We start from the raw sequence: 19033 nt of genomic DNA, 5'->3' as shown, positions 1-19033 counted from the left end.
CTCAGTCACAGTTTTGGAAATTGATGGATTGGGGCCTTATTAATTAAAATTCTTGCTGTTTTTTTTTGTGTGTGTTGTTTTTGTTAAAGTAGCTGTGCGTTGTGCTCTGATGGTCTTTATTAGTCTTGGGTTGTGTTTAAATGGCACGGAAAATGTCAAGTGTATAAATCTGTTACTGGGAGTAGATAATGAAGTGGGTGAAAAATGGAGAAGATAAACAAACAACATATTTATATTCATCTAAAAATGTCCAGAACTGTTTAAAATGCTGTGTTTTTGTGCTAAGAGTTGCACTCAAACTCAATTCAGCCAACTACATCACTTTTTTCGATAAGTTGCACCTTATATAATGAAGGATGACTGTCTTCCTCTCTCAACCTTTGCTCTGCTCTATGAGACATGATGTGCCTCTAATGTGTTACTGCGAATTGCGAACAGCAGGGTGGAGGTAGCTGTACTCTTTGAGCCCACAAGGCATGCAAAGATCAAGCAGTGGAGAGAAAGGAGACATTCTTCTGCATACATGAATATCATTTTAGCAAGACAGAACAAAACCTCAGAGATTTATGGCTAATCTCCATCTTTACGTGCCTCTACTTTGTCTTCCTGTTGTCAAACGTACAAACACGATAAAAATAGCTGGACGGTGTTTAGAATACCGTCTTAAGGTAGTTATGTTTAGTATTTACTTCTTAAATAACTTGACTTCCTGTTTTTGGGGAGAGAGACGATAGCGCTGATTGCTAAAGGAGGTTTGTTTCCAGTTCTCTGTCACAGTCAGTATTGCTTCTGGCAGCATATAAACAGACATCATTTGTGACTTTTCTACACTGCATTCTCACAAAACCACAAATGTGAACAGCTGCAAACCCTACATTAAATTTATATGAAGTTACTGGGTGAAGAAGGCTCAAAGTTAGCTAGTTTCAATGTGCTGTTTAAGTCAAGAGGAAGCACAGAGATGAAAAACGACAGTGTTTATTTAAAAGGAACTGCACTTACAACATCATGTTTGTTGTTCATTAGCGCCGAGTGTGAGAGATGTGAACAACATTAAGGCTTTTTACAGCAAAATGTATCTGTTTTATCTGTTTTATCCGTTTTAGTGTTCATCCGCTGTTGGGAGATATTTAGACTTCTTAGTTTTCAGATAATGATCCAAATTTTCTTGGAATACACATGGAAAAATCTATTTTAATCATGCTAGGCATGCTAACGGCTAATCCACGATGCTAAACTCCATAATCATTTTGTCTTTGATTTAAAATATTAGTAAAACTGTTTTACACAAACTGCTTCTGTGGTTTGATGTTTCCTCTGGCCCCTGTTTAAATAAATAATGATTTTTAATGCTTTTTTTATATTATGTTGTTGATCTTCAAGGGGAAATAGAATTTTATAGAAAAGTTTTTGACTAAACATTTTTTAAAATCTGGAATTTGAAAATCTCCCAAAAACGTTTGATATTTACATCTTTAAAAATTTGTTTCCACAATTTAAAAAAAAAATGTTTTAATAATATCATTCATCTTCACAGCAAGAAAATGACTCTTATTTTTCTTTTATGGGCAATAAATTACCTACATTAAGGTCTGTTCACTTTTATTACTGAGAATTGTGACAATATTTTTTAAGATTTAGCGGCTGTAAAGCAGTGGAGTCCAAACTTTTGACCATTAAGCCAAAATTCTCATTTGCAGACCTTACAGAATATACTCCTTTCTAAAAATGCAAAAAAATAAAATTCTTGGCAGTGCCATTTTTAAAAAATTATTTTATTTAAACAAACAAAATAGCTAGTTCTATAAATTATTTTAGATGTAAAGCATCAAAAGGATCAGACATCTTTTTAAAGATGATTGTTCACTTTCATTTTATTGATTGTGGTTGATTTGCAAAAGCAATAAAAAGGGAAAAACATCCGAGGTGTTGAATACTTTTTATAGGTACTGTATATGTTCTCAAACTTTATTGTCAGAACTTAGTTGATAGTAGAGTATTTCAGTTTCTGAAATCAACTTTCAGGAAATCCTAGCCTGTGTTTGACGGTAACAACCTCCTATTATGTATCTGAGTCTGAACTGATGCTTGACAGGTACACTCTGCTCTGCATAAAGCTTCTAAAAACCCCGTATGTCACCATGTTCCCTTTAAAATCACAATCCAGCATGTTGTTTGGATGTTCTCACAAAACTTTTCAAACTTGTTCAGCGTCATTTCTGTGAAGGGTCTCTCTGTTCAGCTAATTTTCCAAATGGGCTTGGCTGAACAGAGAAGTTCGTCTCATATCTGCGTGTGTTTTATCCGTGTTCTCAGGAAGCACAAAGAAAACCTGCTGCTGGAGGAACAAGACGTAATCACCGGGCTTTGTAATGAAGGCATAAAATATAAATTAAATTAAACCTTTATTGGTTCTCGAAATGATATGCAATAAAACGACTTGCTGAGTATCTCTCTTTCCGCTTGCTGTCCTCTCTTACTAATTGTTCCGGTCAAGGTGCCCCAGGGCAAGGCACTCAGCTCCTCGCTGTCAGTGAGCTCCTGTGCAACGCGGGTAAGCGCTCTGCTTACGTGTTTGGGATGATGAACGCACCTATTTATCAACCTGTAACAAATGAAGGTCAAAAACGTAATCATCATCGTTGCTGCCAGCATCCCACCAGTTCTTTATTTTCATATTTCCGTCTTTCTCCCAGCCACCCAGAGCAAGCTAATTAAATCTGTCAGCCGAGGAAATCGCTCAGCTTCCCTCCCCTCCCTTCGTTCACGTCAGTCAGATCACAGACACACGTAATGACTCGTGTTTTAGGCCTGTTATTCCCCTGTGCATGTTAGACATTTCCCTCCAATCTCCCCCACCAGTGTTGCTTTGCTAATCACCTGTTTTCATACAATGTTATGAAAATTATTATTTTTTTAAGGTTTTTTTTGGCTCCAGTGGCCTGTATTTCAAACTGCTAAGACAGGAAAGTAGGTAAAGAGAGAGAGGGAAGACATGCGGCAAAGGTCACCAAACCGGGAATTGAACCTGCGACGGCCACGTCGAGGACTATGTGGGTTGTGTTCAACTCCTGCGCCACCGCAGCACCGTCCGACATCGGTGTCTTTTAACCTTTGTGGATACTCCTTTGAGATGGACGAGTGCTTGAAATCAGACAGAAAAAAGGAAACAATACGATTAAATACTGACCCAAAAAGCATAGAAATAAAAGTCTTGAACACCCACAAGCTTCATTTTATTTAAATTAGTTCTTGGACCAACGCAAAGTAGAGCAGAGTTTTGAAGTGGAAGGAAAATAATACTATATGCGACATGTCGAACTCAAGGCTCACTGTAGCAATAAAGACTTCAGAGGGCCCCATAAATAGATAATGCTGTGTGCTTAAATCTTATTTTTTTCAGTCAAATCAAATTACATCAATGTGAAAAGATGTTGAAAATTATTTAATTTTAAGAAGTACTTATTGATTACAAAGGAAGGCAATGATATTTTAACACAGGGGTCTCAAGCTCCAGTCCTCGAGGGCCACAGTCCTGCAACTTTTAGATGTGCCTCTGCTGCACCACACCTGAACAGAATAATTAGGTCATTAAGGCTCTGGAGAACTGATCTACACAAGGAGGAGGTGATTAAGCCATTTCATTTCAGTGTTTTGTACCTGTGGCACATCTAAAAACTGCAGGACTGCGGCCCTCGAGGCCTGGAATTTCAGACCCCTGTTTTAACAGTTTAATAGTTTTATTAATACATTCTGCTTCATTGAGGACAAGGCAAGGCACTGTAAGTCTAAAACTGTGGCTTACGGGAAACTTTTAAATAAATAAATCTGGAATATGTGTATCCAATTGGTACTTAAACTTCTGGCATGCGTGTGTGTGTTTGTGTGTGATTAAGCGAAAGTGCAATGAACAGGAACAGGCAGCTCTCCTTTGGTGTTTCAGGGCTGATTTCCAGCTGAGATAAAGAGACTAACTGCTGGAAGGAGGACTGACTGTGACGTTGCATGATCTGACAAAATTAAAAACTAAACATATTTTGGCTGTGGTGTGTGTGGAACTGTAAGCCTTTAACAGCAAGGGAAAAAGTATTCAGAGCGCTTGAACTTTTAATATCTTGTCATGCACAAACTGTCACAAACTGTATTGTATTTTACGAGGATTTGATGTGGTAAATTAACACAAAGTAGTGCGTTATTGTAAAATGTATGGAATAGGACATAAAATAGAGGTGTGATGTTTCAATGTTTGTTTATTTGATTAGACTCAGTAAAATCCAGCTCCCTTTGTTAATACAACTAAATAATTGAGTTATCCTAAATTGAGAAGCAGCTAGGAGACCAGGGGTTCACAGCTGCTGGTGAGAGACTCTGTCTGTGTTTACCCTGAATGCACCAACTGTAAAACACGGTGGTGGCAGGATCATGCTGTGAGGATGCTTTTGTACTCTGGACAAACAGGGAAGCTGGTCAGGGTTGGTAGGGAGAAGGATGAAGCCTGTTGGAGGCTGTAAACAACTTGAGACTGAGGTGAAAGGTCACTGGACTCTTTTGTCGGTCTGTCAACATCATCGAGTTTCAGTACGTCAATGTTTGCAGTTGCGATGTGAATAAAGGTGTGTGAATACTTCGATGCACTGCCAAAAAAAAAAAATCTTACCAAAATATTTGTCTAGTTTCTAGAGCAAATATCTTAGTACACTTTAAATTACACAAAACTTAACTTGAAACTAACCTTTTGGCAAGATATGAAGGTTTGTTTTAAGTAAATAATTCCTTTATATTGGTGAAAAAGTGCTAGTTATTAATCCTCCAGTGGAACTGATATATTTTTACTGAAATTAAGGAATTACTAACTTAAAACAAACCCACGTACTTTGCTGAAAACTTACTTGTAAGTTTGTTTTATCTTATTTCAAGTGTACTAGAAACTAGATAAAAATGCTTTTAAAGACTTTCTGTTTTTGCAGTGTGAGGCCCTGTAAGTATATTCCAGTAGGGAAACAGGTAAACATGTGGTGGGATTTCCTCTCTCTGACATGAAGTCGTCTCGTTGTGTCCCTCAGACCAGCGCGGTGCTGTGTTCAGGAGGCTGCGCCCTGCTGGCGGTCAGCTCCCTGCTGGCCATCATCACCATCTTCCTGCCCGGCGGAGGCTGCGAGCGGAGGATCTGCACCCTGGCCGGATACATGCAGATGGCATCAGGTAAGCAAAGACACACACATATTCCCACCCTCTGCTGAAATAAACGACTCGGTTCTGGTCCCCAGGTGATGATGACAAATGTTTCAACTCCATGTTTGTTTTAGAATGAATGTTTTCTGACAATCGCCGATAGTGCTGTCTGTTACCAGAGCGATTAAATTAAAAATATATATATAAAAAAGAGCTGACTTTTGTTTCAGTCAAAATACAACAAAAGAATGGAGTCGAGGACATCTGCTGCTAGGCAACCAGAGTCTGCATGACATGGGCGAGCCAGTCAGAGGAGGGCGCGGGGAGATTTAGAGGCTGCTGTATAAAGACAATTACCCTTCCTTAACACAGGTCATTTGTTCACGGCTACATGTGACTTTTCAGGCCGACATTTTCACTCCTAACAGCGAAGTAGCACGGTCTCTTCAGGCGTTGAGCTATAAGAAAAACAACACAAAAAGTGTTTGTGCGTAGGGTTTGGTATAGTTTTCATCGATTTTCTCCTCTAAGAGCTGAGTCACCTGTCTCACCTACCGCCTCTGTGTTAATTAGAAGCACCAATAATTGTTTCTTTTCTTTTTTCTTTTTACCCCGCCCCCACTCCTGTTTACATAACCTCTGTCCTTGCGAGTATCGAGCAGGTAATTGGAGTCTCAGCATGAGGCATTTTCCTCGGCATGATTAGCGTCTGAATTCATTGGCGAGGTTAAATCCTTATTGACAGGAGTGGAGCTCTTGCAGCCTCCGGTTAATGGTTTGACGACAGGCTCGTTGCTCACAGGCACACGCCACAATCAGATCAATGCGGCTTTGGAAAAATGGGAACATATCGGTGGCAAAGCAAGGAAACTGAGTCTTTTTCTGCGTGTGTGTGTGTAGTCCCGATCTGACTTGGAGCGAGGATCCGGGCTTTTGTTCCATTTCCAGGTCGACTCTTGTCTAGATAGGCGGAGGGTTAACAGAGAGCCGGCAAAGCCCTCTTGAGGAGGGCAGATCAGAAGAGTGTTTGTTTTCCCAGCTCTGCGGCTGTGTGTGTGTGTGTGTGTGTGTGTTGAGAGAGTGCTATCAAAGTGAGCTGATAAACTGTAACAAGGAGATTAAAAACAATGGTTTTCTTTGTAGTGTGTGTATCATCAGCGGGACTTCTGCTGAGGTGTGTGTGTTTTTCCGGCAGATTGGGAGAAACGAACTGCTTGTCAGCTTTTCTTCTAAATCTCGCATTTTTTTTTATCCTCGTGTTCATTACAGCAGGTCTTTGACAGGCAGAGGAGATGTCTGTCTGCTTATGACTGAGTGTACATTGTGCTTCTCACCTGTGGGGGGTGAAGGTTGATGAGAAATTAAAAGATGTGCGCTCTTTGTTTGTCTTTGAAGGAGCGTTTTCTCCGTTGCCAGAGTTCAGGGGGTCGGGGAAGGATTTCTCCTCATCCCACCTGTGGAGATACAGAGTAGCTATTTTCACTTCTGTTTCTACTTCAAAACTTTACAAGTCCTCTTGTTTTGAAGAGTCACATTATTTGTGTTTTTTTTTTTTTGAGGGTCGGACCTGGTTGAGCTCTGTAGTCGTGCTGTTACACTCGTTTGTGTATCAAACATTACATTTTTTCTTACTAAAAATGTCAAAAACTACATTTTCACTTTCTGTGTCAGTTCTATCTTCTCTACTAAAATGATGTACGACTCAAAACATCACAGAATTCAATGAGTTTTGGGTTGATTGATCTAAAAACATGATATTTTTGTTAATACTGCAATTATATTTGCTGCAAAAAAGAAAACAAATCTAAATTTTCCTCCCTCTTCATCTTATCATCTGTGATTCAAGCTGCCTCTGAGACATTCAGCATCCCGGGTGAAGCTATTACATTACATTGGATTGAGTGTGAGCTCACAATACTTGGTATATATTGACGGCATTTAACCCTGTCACAATAAGCAATAAATCAATTAATCGCATGATAAATTAAAACGAGCTCGATAACTTCCATTTGCATGATTGTTTTTCTCGTGTCTCTCTCTCTTTCTACCAAAACCAGTTGACAAAAGGCACATGCATCTCAACCAGTCCTTTTTTTTGAAGGGCAATTTTGCTTACAGACTTGTTGTTTTGTTTTTTTATTTTGGATACTTAAAATGTCTTTCAGTCACAGTGTTTAATGCTCTTTAGAAATGAAAGTTTATTGAACTTTGGGAGGCTGTACTTGCATTATTATACCATATAAAGCCTCAGTTTGTTAAAATGGTTTTAAAACAACAATATTATATCGCAATCATTTCTGAAAGAATATATCGTCCAACTGATTTTGCCTTTACTGTATATTCACAAAACATTGTGCAGGTTGAGTAACTATTTGGTCAGCTGACATACTTGCATATAAATACATATAATATCTTGATATTTATTACAATACACCATCATCTTCTTAGTGCAGAGCTCTCATTTCTTGTCGTTATGGAGATTTCTAGGTTTGTCACCTAGATTTTAAGCTATGGCTCAGTCATATTAATGAGTTTGTAACACTTTTGTGGGTTTTAAGAACCCAAAAAGCCCTTCAGTTTTAAAGTTGTGCATAGTGGGCTGCATATATGCTCCCATATAGATAAAAACCCATATGCAGTGCTGCATGCGAAACACATTTCTTTCAAAGTAAAACAGCCCAGCTCCCTTATTTCTGAGAGCTCAGGTCTCTTGGGTGCAGTCCAAAATTAGACATAAACTCCATCCAGCGGTTGAGCTGCTGCACCACCTAATGAATGCTGCCACCATCAATGTTTCATGCGCCGAGCCAAAGTAAACCCACGCTTCTGTGTCTTATGGCAAGAAGCTTTTTCTCCCCCCATCATGCATATTTTACTGATCTCTGCTTTTCGATGGTCAGGGCCCTTCACATTGGCTGGAGGCTGCGTTTTTATTTTTGTTTGTTTTGCTTTTCTCCTAAAACACGTTGAACAGATTTTATTTACAATGCAGTGAAGAAGTCCCGAGCACAGAAACTTTGTTTAAATTAGTCTTGGTAACACCCACTGAGCCAGTTAGATGCAGAAGTAGCTGAGCACAGCTTTTCCGGTCCATCATGCTGCTGCGCTCGGGCAGATTCTGGGAGAACAGTTATCTGTTCTGGGCTGAATACATGACACACTCGGCTGAGTGTACAAGCACTGAGTGCTCACACAAGCCTAATCTCAGCTGTTTTTCTGCAGGGTTATAGCCGAATTACCATAACAGGAACATTTAGATTATGATTTTGCATTGAGCATTGTAAAGGTTCTATTTAAATGCCTTGGGTTTCCTCCTCTTTATTGATCTGACTGCAGGTGAGTACATAGTTTCCCGGCTCCAAAAATATACTGTTGTTGAAATATTTCTTTGGGAGATTCATGAGCTGAGGACTTGAAAAGAATTTCCCCGCAGGCTTGTTTCTTTTATTCTGTAAAAAAAACATGAAGCACCGTTTCCTTTTCCCCCTCCATATTCATGCAGTCGAGAATGTGTTGTGTAGCTCCATTAAAGTAGGAGCAGCAGCAGCTTGTGGTTCATTATTGCTCAGAGAGATGAAAGGAAAGAAATGGCACTAGAGACTTAAATGAGAAACCGCGACTAACATCGCAGTGCTCTAACTAGCAACACTCGCTGACTTTTAATTCCTGAGAAAACGGTTAACACTTCTGGTCAGGAGAAAATATTTCACCATGTTAGAATAAAGAACTGATTTAAAAATATTTGTTGTGATGAATTGGACCGACTGAATGCTTTGAATCTTTGGAAATGTTTTCTGCTGTTTTTATTATTGTACATTCTTGGAAATGTCTTATACTAAGCTAAATGCTTTAGTGTGCATTGGCAAACAACCTTTTGCTTTGTAAAAACATAACAATTTGTGTTCTTGCTACTAACCACTGTATATTCCACTGTGTGTGTTGTTGCAGCAGTCAGGGCAGTAACACGTTTTACGTCTTTCCGTTTAGGTCAGCAGGTAACAGGAAGAAAAAGAGCTTTCACTTTTCATTGTTGCTGTTTCTTTTTTATTTTACTCTGTCATGTGATAGCATGTGGCTACATAAAGCTGCTGCACTCTTTCTTATCTTGCCATGTATTTTGGTGGATCTAACATGATTGTAAACATGATACAAGTTCATTTAGTCAAACATAAAATCTTTTCACATTTATAAAGCATCCGATCTTTATAAAGCCTATTTTGCATATTGCATGTGTATTTGGAGTAATGGTGTTAACATTACTCTTGCTGCCATGTTGCTGTATCTACTTCATGAGTGTAAAACAGTAAATGTTTAGTGTCTTGTACATAGGCTGTGAGTGAGCGGTCAAATAGTTATGAGCTGAATTATTTAGGAAAAAAAGGTTGGACTGCCCTCCCGTTGTAGCCACTTTAAGCATTTGCCATGCAGAAGTGAGTGAATCAGAGAATATTTTGTCACGTCCCATACATCAATGGCAGCCTAGCTTAGGTGTGAAGCATTGTATCTGCTGGAAAGTTATTTATATAATGTTGTATCTGTACGCCATTGACATGCAAGTCAGATATTTTATCTTTATTTTTCACTTTGTAAGATATGAAATCATCAAGGAAAAGAACAATTCATGCTAATATTGTGCAAAGTAATGATTTTCAGAGCAATAACATTGTCCTAAAAGTTAGATTCTTTTTTAGGAATTCGTTTACTTTTTCACATTTATGACTGTGCTGATTTATAATTTGTGAATAAAAAATGCTCTTCTTGGTTTTATCCCCCTGTTTTAATTTCCATAATTCTCCAGCAGGCTCAGGACCTATTTCCATCGTGTGATACTCGGTGGTGAAAATCACTACTCCGCTGTTAAGTACAGATATTACATGGCTTTACTGGGTTTGACACGTTGGCTGAAATTGCCTTCCAGTCATCGAATTCTGCAGTCGCAGCAGAGCGAATGAAAGAGGACCCTGGAAAGAGAGGTCGTCATGTGGACCAACATCTGGCTGAGCGAGATTTCTTGTTTTTATCTTCGTCATCGTCGAGGACCCCTGCGTTTTTACCTCCTTGGGAAAGGAAGGCGAGATGGTTTGTGTTCTCTGTTCTGCCTGTACAAACTCCCACATTAAGTTTCATTGTGCTGATGCCGAGGAAGCCCTGCCTGCTGTGTCAGCGCTCCCTTGGGCAAAGCTGCTATGCAGATGTCCTACGAAGCACGGCGATGCAAATAGGAAGTTGCTTTGATCAAAGCACTTGCTGAGTTACACGGGGGCTGCTGTCGCCGCCGGAGCTCATGTGGTACCTGTACAGCATGTCAGTCATCTCTCTGATACAACTGAACACATTTTCCATATCAGGCTGGATTAGTGAGGCAGACTCTATTAACAGAATCTGCTCCTCTGACAATTAATTTGCACTTGGAGAGTTTCTCTTTCATCTCTGTTGGAGAAAAAGACAATTGGAGCGTCCCTTGTATCACAGTTAGTATTCTGAAAGTTCTTTAAATAAAGGAGAACTTTTATTAATAGTAGAAACAGACTTATTGGAAACTTAACACTGACTTTTCATTTTTATTAGGCTTCACCTGTCAACTATGATTTTACCCAACTCCATTTTCTCTTTATGAACTGTAATAAAGTGCATCGAAATTGTTTTTAGCTTCACTGTTGAGCGTTATCATGAAGTGTTTAACCCTTCCAGACCGATCGTAGCGCGACGATCCAGCCAAATTTGCAGTACCGTAATCCTGCCACACTTTGCGCTATCTGAAAAATTCCAATGGTTTCTGAAAGGGGAGACGTTGCGCTTTTCAGCCAATATCGAGTAAGTACAGTAATTTCATTCCCGCCGTAGCAGGAAGTGAAACTAATCTGAGGGACGCTCTTTTAATAGATGGTAAATTGTGAAAGAAACTTGCTAGATATTGAAAGTTCCTGTTGTTACGGATAAATGGGCAAATATATTTACTCACAGGATATTTAAAGAACTGCGTGCAATTAAAATAAGCAAAAATATCCAGGCGGAGATTTGAAATTTAGGACATAAAGGGTTCAATAGAGATTAGGAATGCACGATATATTGACACTAACATCGGTATCAGCTAATGATGGTCATTGTGTAACATATTGGTATTGAAACTACAACTAACTGGGTAAATATTAACAACCAAGACTTATTTATTTCATTTGTTCTGTAGGTTGAGTGGCAGAATGGAGGCGTTTGGTCGTGTGACAGCAATAGTTATGTTTAAGTGAAGAAGTGGTGAAGTCCTCGGTTAGGCCATTTTTTTCAAGGTGTTGAACAGATAGTGAAATATATAAAATCCTCACAATATCGGTAAATATCGGCGAAACGGCAATATTAATGTTGGATATCCACACTGGCCCAGATTTTCATAGAGGTCCATCCCTAATAAATAGAAAAGGTGTCTTCCCAGGCAGTCGCTCTGAATTGTTTTACTCAACTGAAACTGTCTTTAGTGTAATAAGATAAAATGACTCACAATACTTTCTGTTTTGACATTGAAAAGCTTCATGAGTCATAAAGCGTTTTAATACAAGCCCAGGTCTGTCCCATGTTGTATGGGAATTAGATTTTTAAGAACATCGTCACCACTAACAGCGTTTCAACACCGATGATTTGTTGGAATCTGGGAGAGGAGCCAAGATTAATTAGCTGAGCTTAAAAGCAATCAGGGATAATCGCTTATAATTTTCATAGACGTATTTGTGAACAAACCGGGCGCACACCGACACCGATGCTGTTGCTGCTGTTTCTAAATCATTCTGCTGCTTGTGGGCTCAATGTTGACGCTCAAGACGTAACCGGCAGAATCCGGTTAAAGGATTTTCAAAATAAAAGATCCTCCAGACTCAATACGTAAAACAGAAGTATGTAATTATTTCTTGTGCGGGCCGGTACCAATTGGCCCACGGACCGGTACCGGGGGTTGGGGACCACTGCACTACAGGATGATTGGTTACAAAATCGCAAGCGACCATCTTAGAAAGACCAACGATCTAAGATGGTCGTAAGGGGAAAAATAGGAGCAAAAAATCGTGTAGTGTGAATTATTGCATCAGGTAGTCGATGTGCCCATCTTCTCTATTTAAATCTAATTATTACTGAAGGGCAACATAGTATACAGACTTCATAATCTGCACTCTTGGTTGAATGCAGTATTTATTTCCACTTTTACTTTATGTTGTTTAGTTTTTATTCAAGTAAATTTTTTTGTAAATGGAGACTGAGAATCCATTTTATTTTTGTTTTTGTTTATTTTGTTTATCAGTCCCAGTGTTTAGTGTTCTTTTGAAAATAAAGTGTATCTTTGGCAGGAAATCACATGCATTATTACGTCATTTCCATTAAATCAGTGTAAAAAGATCTTCAAACAATATTATCGTTTATCGCAATAATTTTTTGAGACAATTAATCGCTCAGCAGAATTTGTTATCATGACAGGCCTATTTTTATACATAGAATAAAGATTTCGTTAATCTTAAAAGATGAACTAAATAATCTTTGTTCAGTGTGGGATTTGTCAACTCAGGTTTGCAATTATGGCAATTAAGATTATTGACCAGATAAGATCGAATGCTGTCCAAGTGTTTGGTTATCGATGGTTTTGTGCATATAGATAGATGAGCTTGTTTTGTATAGGCCATATACTGTATCTATCATAACCTGTTCAAGAAAGCATAACAGGTCACCTTTAGTTTATTTGTTAATTTGCTTTTTAATATCCTACGTTTAAGTAAATACACATATTTTAAGAGAAGATTAATCTATAAAGACTCAAAGTTGACTCACTGTTCACTGAGTATTAAATCATGATTTCAATGATAGTAATTATTTCTTTTCTAATTCCTAGTTATCCCTGCTATCCCTCCTGGATCTCCTGGTTTATTGTGTTGGAAGCGTCTGCAGGTCAAGCTCGGTTCTTTTGGAGTTGTCAGTGCAGAAGATTTCTGTTCTGCCCTCCAGCCTGCTTCCTCCTCATCTATTATGCTGTTTGTAGAAAAGCGTGTGGATTAAATCCATGACCCGTTCTCTGACATGTTTTTCGTTTTCCTCCAAACTTTTCCAGCTTCAACCTTAACGTTCTCCCCGTTCGCTCGTCTTCATCACAATCAGAACCTCTGATCTCTTGTTGTTTGTTTTTTTTCTTCTGTCAATCGCTGATATTTCATTCCGTTTCATCAGTGGGTTCGCCGGAGGCTTCTCACACAACTCTCAAATATACTTTTTTGTCTTTTTTGCTGTGAATACTTCACACTCACCTTTAAATCTCCCTGATCTGCAGTCAATGAAAGGCAGAGCGGTCAATTAAGCTTTTACACATCCGGATTTGCTCTCTGTTTGTTTGTGTGACCCAGTTTAGATGTGACCCAGTGACCCCACCGTCACCTGCGACACGCAGGGGACTGACACCGGACATTAGCCTCGGATATGTGTTTTGTCAGTGTGTGGATACGTGTGAATGTCTCTTTTCGTATAATCAGAGTTGTTTTTTCTCCTACTGCTGACAATAATGTGATTGGTCACCAGTAACTCCTTCGTGCGCACACACACACACACACACACACACACACACACACACACACACACACACACAGTCAGCCCGCTTTGCATTTGTGATCTCACGTTTCTTTAATTACTCAAGCAGGGCAGATTTAATCTGAAATGATTAATATTTACCGGTGAAGCGCTACACGGTTGCTTCGTTTTCTAATTTGACAAAGCATTTAGAAAAATAAAAACATGTTTGATTCATATTTTTTCTCTCTCTCTTTTTTTTTTGCATTTGTCATAAATGCAAATGTACACAAATGGATAAACTAGGTCTAATGCGTGCTTATGAATCAAAGCTGGCGTGTGTGTTGGTTCATTTTTGTGGGATCCCACATTGGTCTGATCTGTTGTCTACTGTAATTATGATTACAGCAGCGCCTGGCTCCGCTCGCTCGCTGATACATTACCCACAAAAACCACATTAATTGGTTCAGCAGTCAATTAGAGCCAGGGTGTAATTAGGACTGAGCTATCGTCCTATCCAGTTCATCGGTTTTCTTGGAAAGGTCTCTTATAGGCTCTTTGTAAAGGCAATTTTCAGAGATTAACAGGTTTTTAATTCATCTTTAACGTCCTCATTAAAAATGAGTGCGTACTTTAATATGTTCCAGGGTTTATTATCTTTTTAAAACAGTAATTAAAGACTTTTAGTACAACATGTGTTGGAAATCTTTGCAGCTGCCTTGTTCATCTAGACCCTGAGGTTTTACTCCATTCTTCTTTCTAAAGTGGCTCAACATCATTTTTCAAAGGTTTTCTGTACATTTTGAATTGGATTCAGCAGATGAATATACTTTTTCACAGAGCATTTCTAAGTATTCAAAAGAAAACCCAGCTTAGGAAACTGAAACACATTCATACAATGCTACTTGATATGCTATTGGCTGGGATTTGCAAAGCAGCCAATCCAGAAGTGTCATGTATTTTCCTCGGTTCTGATTGGCTGAACCGCCAACAGTGGAAATAACAAAAACTGTAGATATCGTCTTTTGCGGTAGATGGTTTCCGATTCACTTACTAATGGACATTAAGGTATATTTGGTGTGTGAGCTAAAGTAAGTTATACGTGTTTTTTAGAGGAGGTCTCAGGTATTCACATATTTTAGCTATTCCCCCTTTAGACCACTCTGTCATAATTGCAAAGATTTCATATAGATGGGGTTACATTTAATGGCACCTGACATCTTTTAGCTGTTGATTAGGTTGTCACTGCCCTAAATCGTTACAACTTGATGTTTTATAGTTGCGATTAAACACAATGTGGACAATGTGATGAAGAAAGCGAAGCAGAAGCATCTGGAAAATTTAGTTGCAAGTCGTTGCAGTCGTTAGCAATGGTGTGCTAAAACCATAATTGCGTGTTTCACTTTTTACTGCTTTCTTTAAGCAACAATTTCCTTCTTGTTAGTTTTCCATAAACGTTAGTTTAGGTGGATGGTCATGTCTTGGCAGGTTTGCGGTTTCTGTTTTTGGCTGATGGACTGGATGGATGCTTAGTTCGCCCAACCCTGCTTTAAAGTTTACTGCTACTTTCTCCCTGACCTGTCTGCTGTGTTTCCTGGTCTCCATGACGATGCTTTTTCTCTAATCTTCTCTAACAAACCTCAGAGTCCTTCACAGAGCAGCTGGATTTATATTGAGAGTAAATTAAACACCAGTTTGCTTTTATTAGGCAACTTCTGAAAGCTAAGTGGTAGCACCTTGAACCGAGTAAAGGAGGCTGGACATCCCATTTGTTAGACCTTTATTTAAAGCTAAGCACTGTTTAATGTTGGTCCATTACAAACTTTGTGGCGGTAAAGTGACAAAAAAGTAAAGTGTCTCTTTTTCCTGTTACACCCTTCTGAACTGTTTCACAATAGCAATATACAAATGATATGCTAACAGTAGAAAATATGTAAGATGAACCAGAAAGATAAGAAAGGGAGTCTTTCTCCCTTCTGTGGTTTATCCCTGACGGACGTCTACGGTCCTCTCGCCTCGATCAGATAAAGGAGAGACGTTGCGGGGTCCAAAAATCATGAGTGTCTGTTTCTTATTCCTCTGCCGTCTCCCTTTTCTTCCCGCTCCTCCGTCATTCTGCCACATAAGTTCCAGCAAATAAACACAATCACACAGTGACACACACAGGCAAACACACTCAAAGAGCTGGTGGCTATGCATATTACATGAGTCCTTCACCTCTGAAGGGCTTTCTGCTTTTTTTTTTATTTTTCATTCTGCAACTTGCAGCTAAGATGATGAGGTGGAAGCCAGATTCTGCACTTCAAGCAGCTTCCCTTGTTTCACCACAGGAACTAAAGATGTTACAACATAGTATATCCAGTGTTGTATAAAGATGGTAAAGAACTAAAATCTAACAAATAATAAGCAAATGATTCACAACAAAAAGTTAGCTTTCATGAGTTCTGTTGCACATTGCTAAGCTTTTTTTTTTATAACTAAATGGAGTGAAATAACGTAGGATAATTTTTAGCTATGCAGACGATGTTATAATGTCATATCTGTTTGTTGTAATGAGTTAAAAGCAGCTTTAGTTGTTGCCATAACATGTCTGATGGTTAGCATTGCTGTTTAAAAGTTCAGTTATCAATTTTTCCTCAACTGTTGTTGTATCAGACCCACTTTGATTTAATTTAATTCAGTTTCTTTGTTCCATCTCAAGGTACTTCACTAAACAGATTGTGTGAATACACAGAAATATACAGTCAATTCAGACTAAAAATAAATTCAAATTAAAGCCAATTACATACATTCCAATTCAATCATAGTTATTTAGGGCATATAGGTCCACAGAAATGACAGCTAGGTTCGATACCTCCGTTTTAAAGATTAGATGCGTTTTGGTATGTTATAGTCACCAAAATAAACAACTCTGTGTTTTGTTGGTTTGTTTTTCAACCTTTTGAACAAGAAAAGTTGAAATACTTTGACAGTAATCAGATGTTTTAAGCATATTCTAAACTTTAAAATGTATCCAGTACATAACTAACTGGAGTTTTGGTTACAAGTTGTACCTGAATGCACCATATAAGCATTCATTTGGACTTTAAACAATTTTTCTCAGTACCAGTAATAGTTAAATTCTGCTTGAAACTTAATGGCTTCACAGACTTAACTGTTTGTAGAAACATTTGCGTGTTTTCCAGTTGCTGGAATAGTTTTACCTTCTTACTGGCAGTTTGGCCAACGGGCCAGAGTAATACTACTCCAGTGTGTGGATGTGTGTGTAGACGTGTTTCAGGAATTCCCATCAGTCCGTGTTTGATGAGAACAATGAGCCAGGATGACTCATTGTTGTGTCTGACGCTGTTGGTCCTGCACACACACACACACACACACACACACACACACACGCACACACACGCACGCCCACACACCAACTTTGTAAAGTGTGTGCGCATGTTTATGCCTATTTCTCTTTCCGTTTTATTTCTGCTCTGCCGTTTTATCCCCTTCCCTCTCATGCAGTGATTGATCTTCTCCTCAGTGTGCAGCGATGAGTGAGAACTTGTGCCACTTTGTTGTGTGTGTTTTTTTGTTTGTTTGTGCCATCTGTGTTGTTAACAATTTGTTTTTTGTAGGCGGTATACAGAAAGTTGAGAATGCCGGTACCTGTCACACCCACGCTATGATTGATTAGCCGGTTGGGCTCTGTTGCCTTTACGTTCCACGTGTTTATGACACTCATTTGCATGAGATAAATAAATCCTTTTGCTAAGTGAATTAGGAAAGTTGTGGCTCATTGTGTCATAAAAACACTATTGTGAACTCATCTGCATAGCTGATACATACATAGTTACTAAAAGTTGGTTTTAAACGAAATGTCTAATGCCTAACTGTGAATTACTCGTCGAATAGAAGTAATTCTGCTCCTGAATCTGCTCCTGACTAGAAACTAAAAAAAGAATGTGTCAAGGAATAGCTTTGGGCAACAGTGGAAATACTTTTTTTTTAACCATTTAAACTGGCTCCCAGTTAGTTTTAACAGCTGAAAAAAAGATTTTTTAGTTTCCGTCCTACCAAAATATGATGAAAACATCTGCTGTTCCAGTTCACACACATTTATTATGTACAAGATTAATGCAGATTAATGATCTACATTAATCATTTTTTTCCACTAGTAAATGATTGTTTATTGTTTATACACTTACACTGTTATTTGGTTAGATGTCCATTTCAGGATCTCATTTTATAGTTCCTTTAGTTGGTTTCCTTCCTCCATGTTTTAAACAAACCAAGTTACTACTGGTCCAGTAGCTTAATATTTCCATTCTCTTATCCAATACTAGTTTTGATACGTTTTCCTGCTGAAACTTTCAACTGTGTTCAAGTTGCAACCAGCTTTTGATTTCAAGTAGATGAATTTACATGGAGCCTTCCTTTTTCATTGTTTCATCCACTTTCTGGATTGCACGATCTTTGAAATAGTTGCTTCTCATGATGTTACCAACAACTTGTTCGACAGTTCATGCGGTGTTCTTAGTTTGGTTGAAAAACTTTACCTCGACTCCTCCAAACACACTTCATTGTGATGAAGAACTTTGGGCTTTGTCTTGTGTTGTAAGAAAATGTTTTTTTCAGAAAGCATTTGGCCTAGTCAAAGGGTTTTTACTCCAGAATCCGTAAAACAGACTGTCACATTAACAAATTTTGCTGGACGACTAATTGTCGTCCAGCAAATATTGCAACATATGATAATGTGGTTTTTCTTAACCATTTTCAAGTCATATATTGATAATGGTAAGGGAATAAGAAAGAAAGTAGATCCTCACAAAGGTCAATAAACCTGAAATTCTAATGAACGTTTAACATTGGAACTTGGAGACATTTTCAATATTCAAAATAAATAAAGTAAACAACCAGTAAAATTGACCATGAAGTTTCTTCATAAACAAACTTGCCCTTCACAAAATGGGCTTGTTGAGACCAAAGAACCAGATTGAGGCTTTTTGTCATCCAGTCTTCAGAGAGAGAGAAAAACAATCTTTCAAATGGAAAATTATTGATCTAATCTGAATTTATCATGCAATTAATTGATTTATTGTTTATCGTGACAGGACTACAGAATGGAAAATGCTATATTTTTACATGTTCCCTATAGATTTACCAGCAACATAACTATTTCTCTTTTTAATGTATGTTACATTTTTATACTTGCATCAACTTTACTGACAATATCCCAGGTGTACCTATGTATGTGAGTGTGTTCATTTAATTTAGTCCAAATCATTTGATGACTTTCTCCAGTGATTTGGTTTCTTTATACATAGAGAAAACTGCAAGCGAACTAATA

General features: G+C 38.4%; 1 protein-coding gene across 1 annotated transcript in view; it reads left to right on the top strand.

Annotated features, from left to right (window-relative positions):
- Positions 1-19033, top strand: part of lhfpl7 (LHFPL tetraspan subfamily member 7) — a 132727-nt gene that overhangs the window by 37671 nt on the left and 76023 nt on the right. Inside the window, exon 2 of the mRNA XM_028032402.1 lies at positions 5064-5202. Within this exon, the coding sequence (XP_027888203.1) occupies positions 5064-5202 (139 nt within the window). The remainder of the gene's footprint in view (positions 1-5063; positions 5203-19033) is intronic.

Source organism: Xiphophorus couchianus, chromosome 11, assembly GCF_001444195.1.
Source record: "Xiphophorus couchianus chromosome 11, X_couchianus-1.0, whole genome shotgun sequence".
Classification (NCBI taxonomy): Eukaryota; Metazoa; Chordata; class Actinopteri; order Cyprinodontiformes; family Poeciliidae; genus Xiphophorus; species Xiphophorus couchianus.
This window is presented reverse-complemented; position numbering and strand designations above follow the sequence as displayed.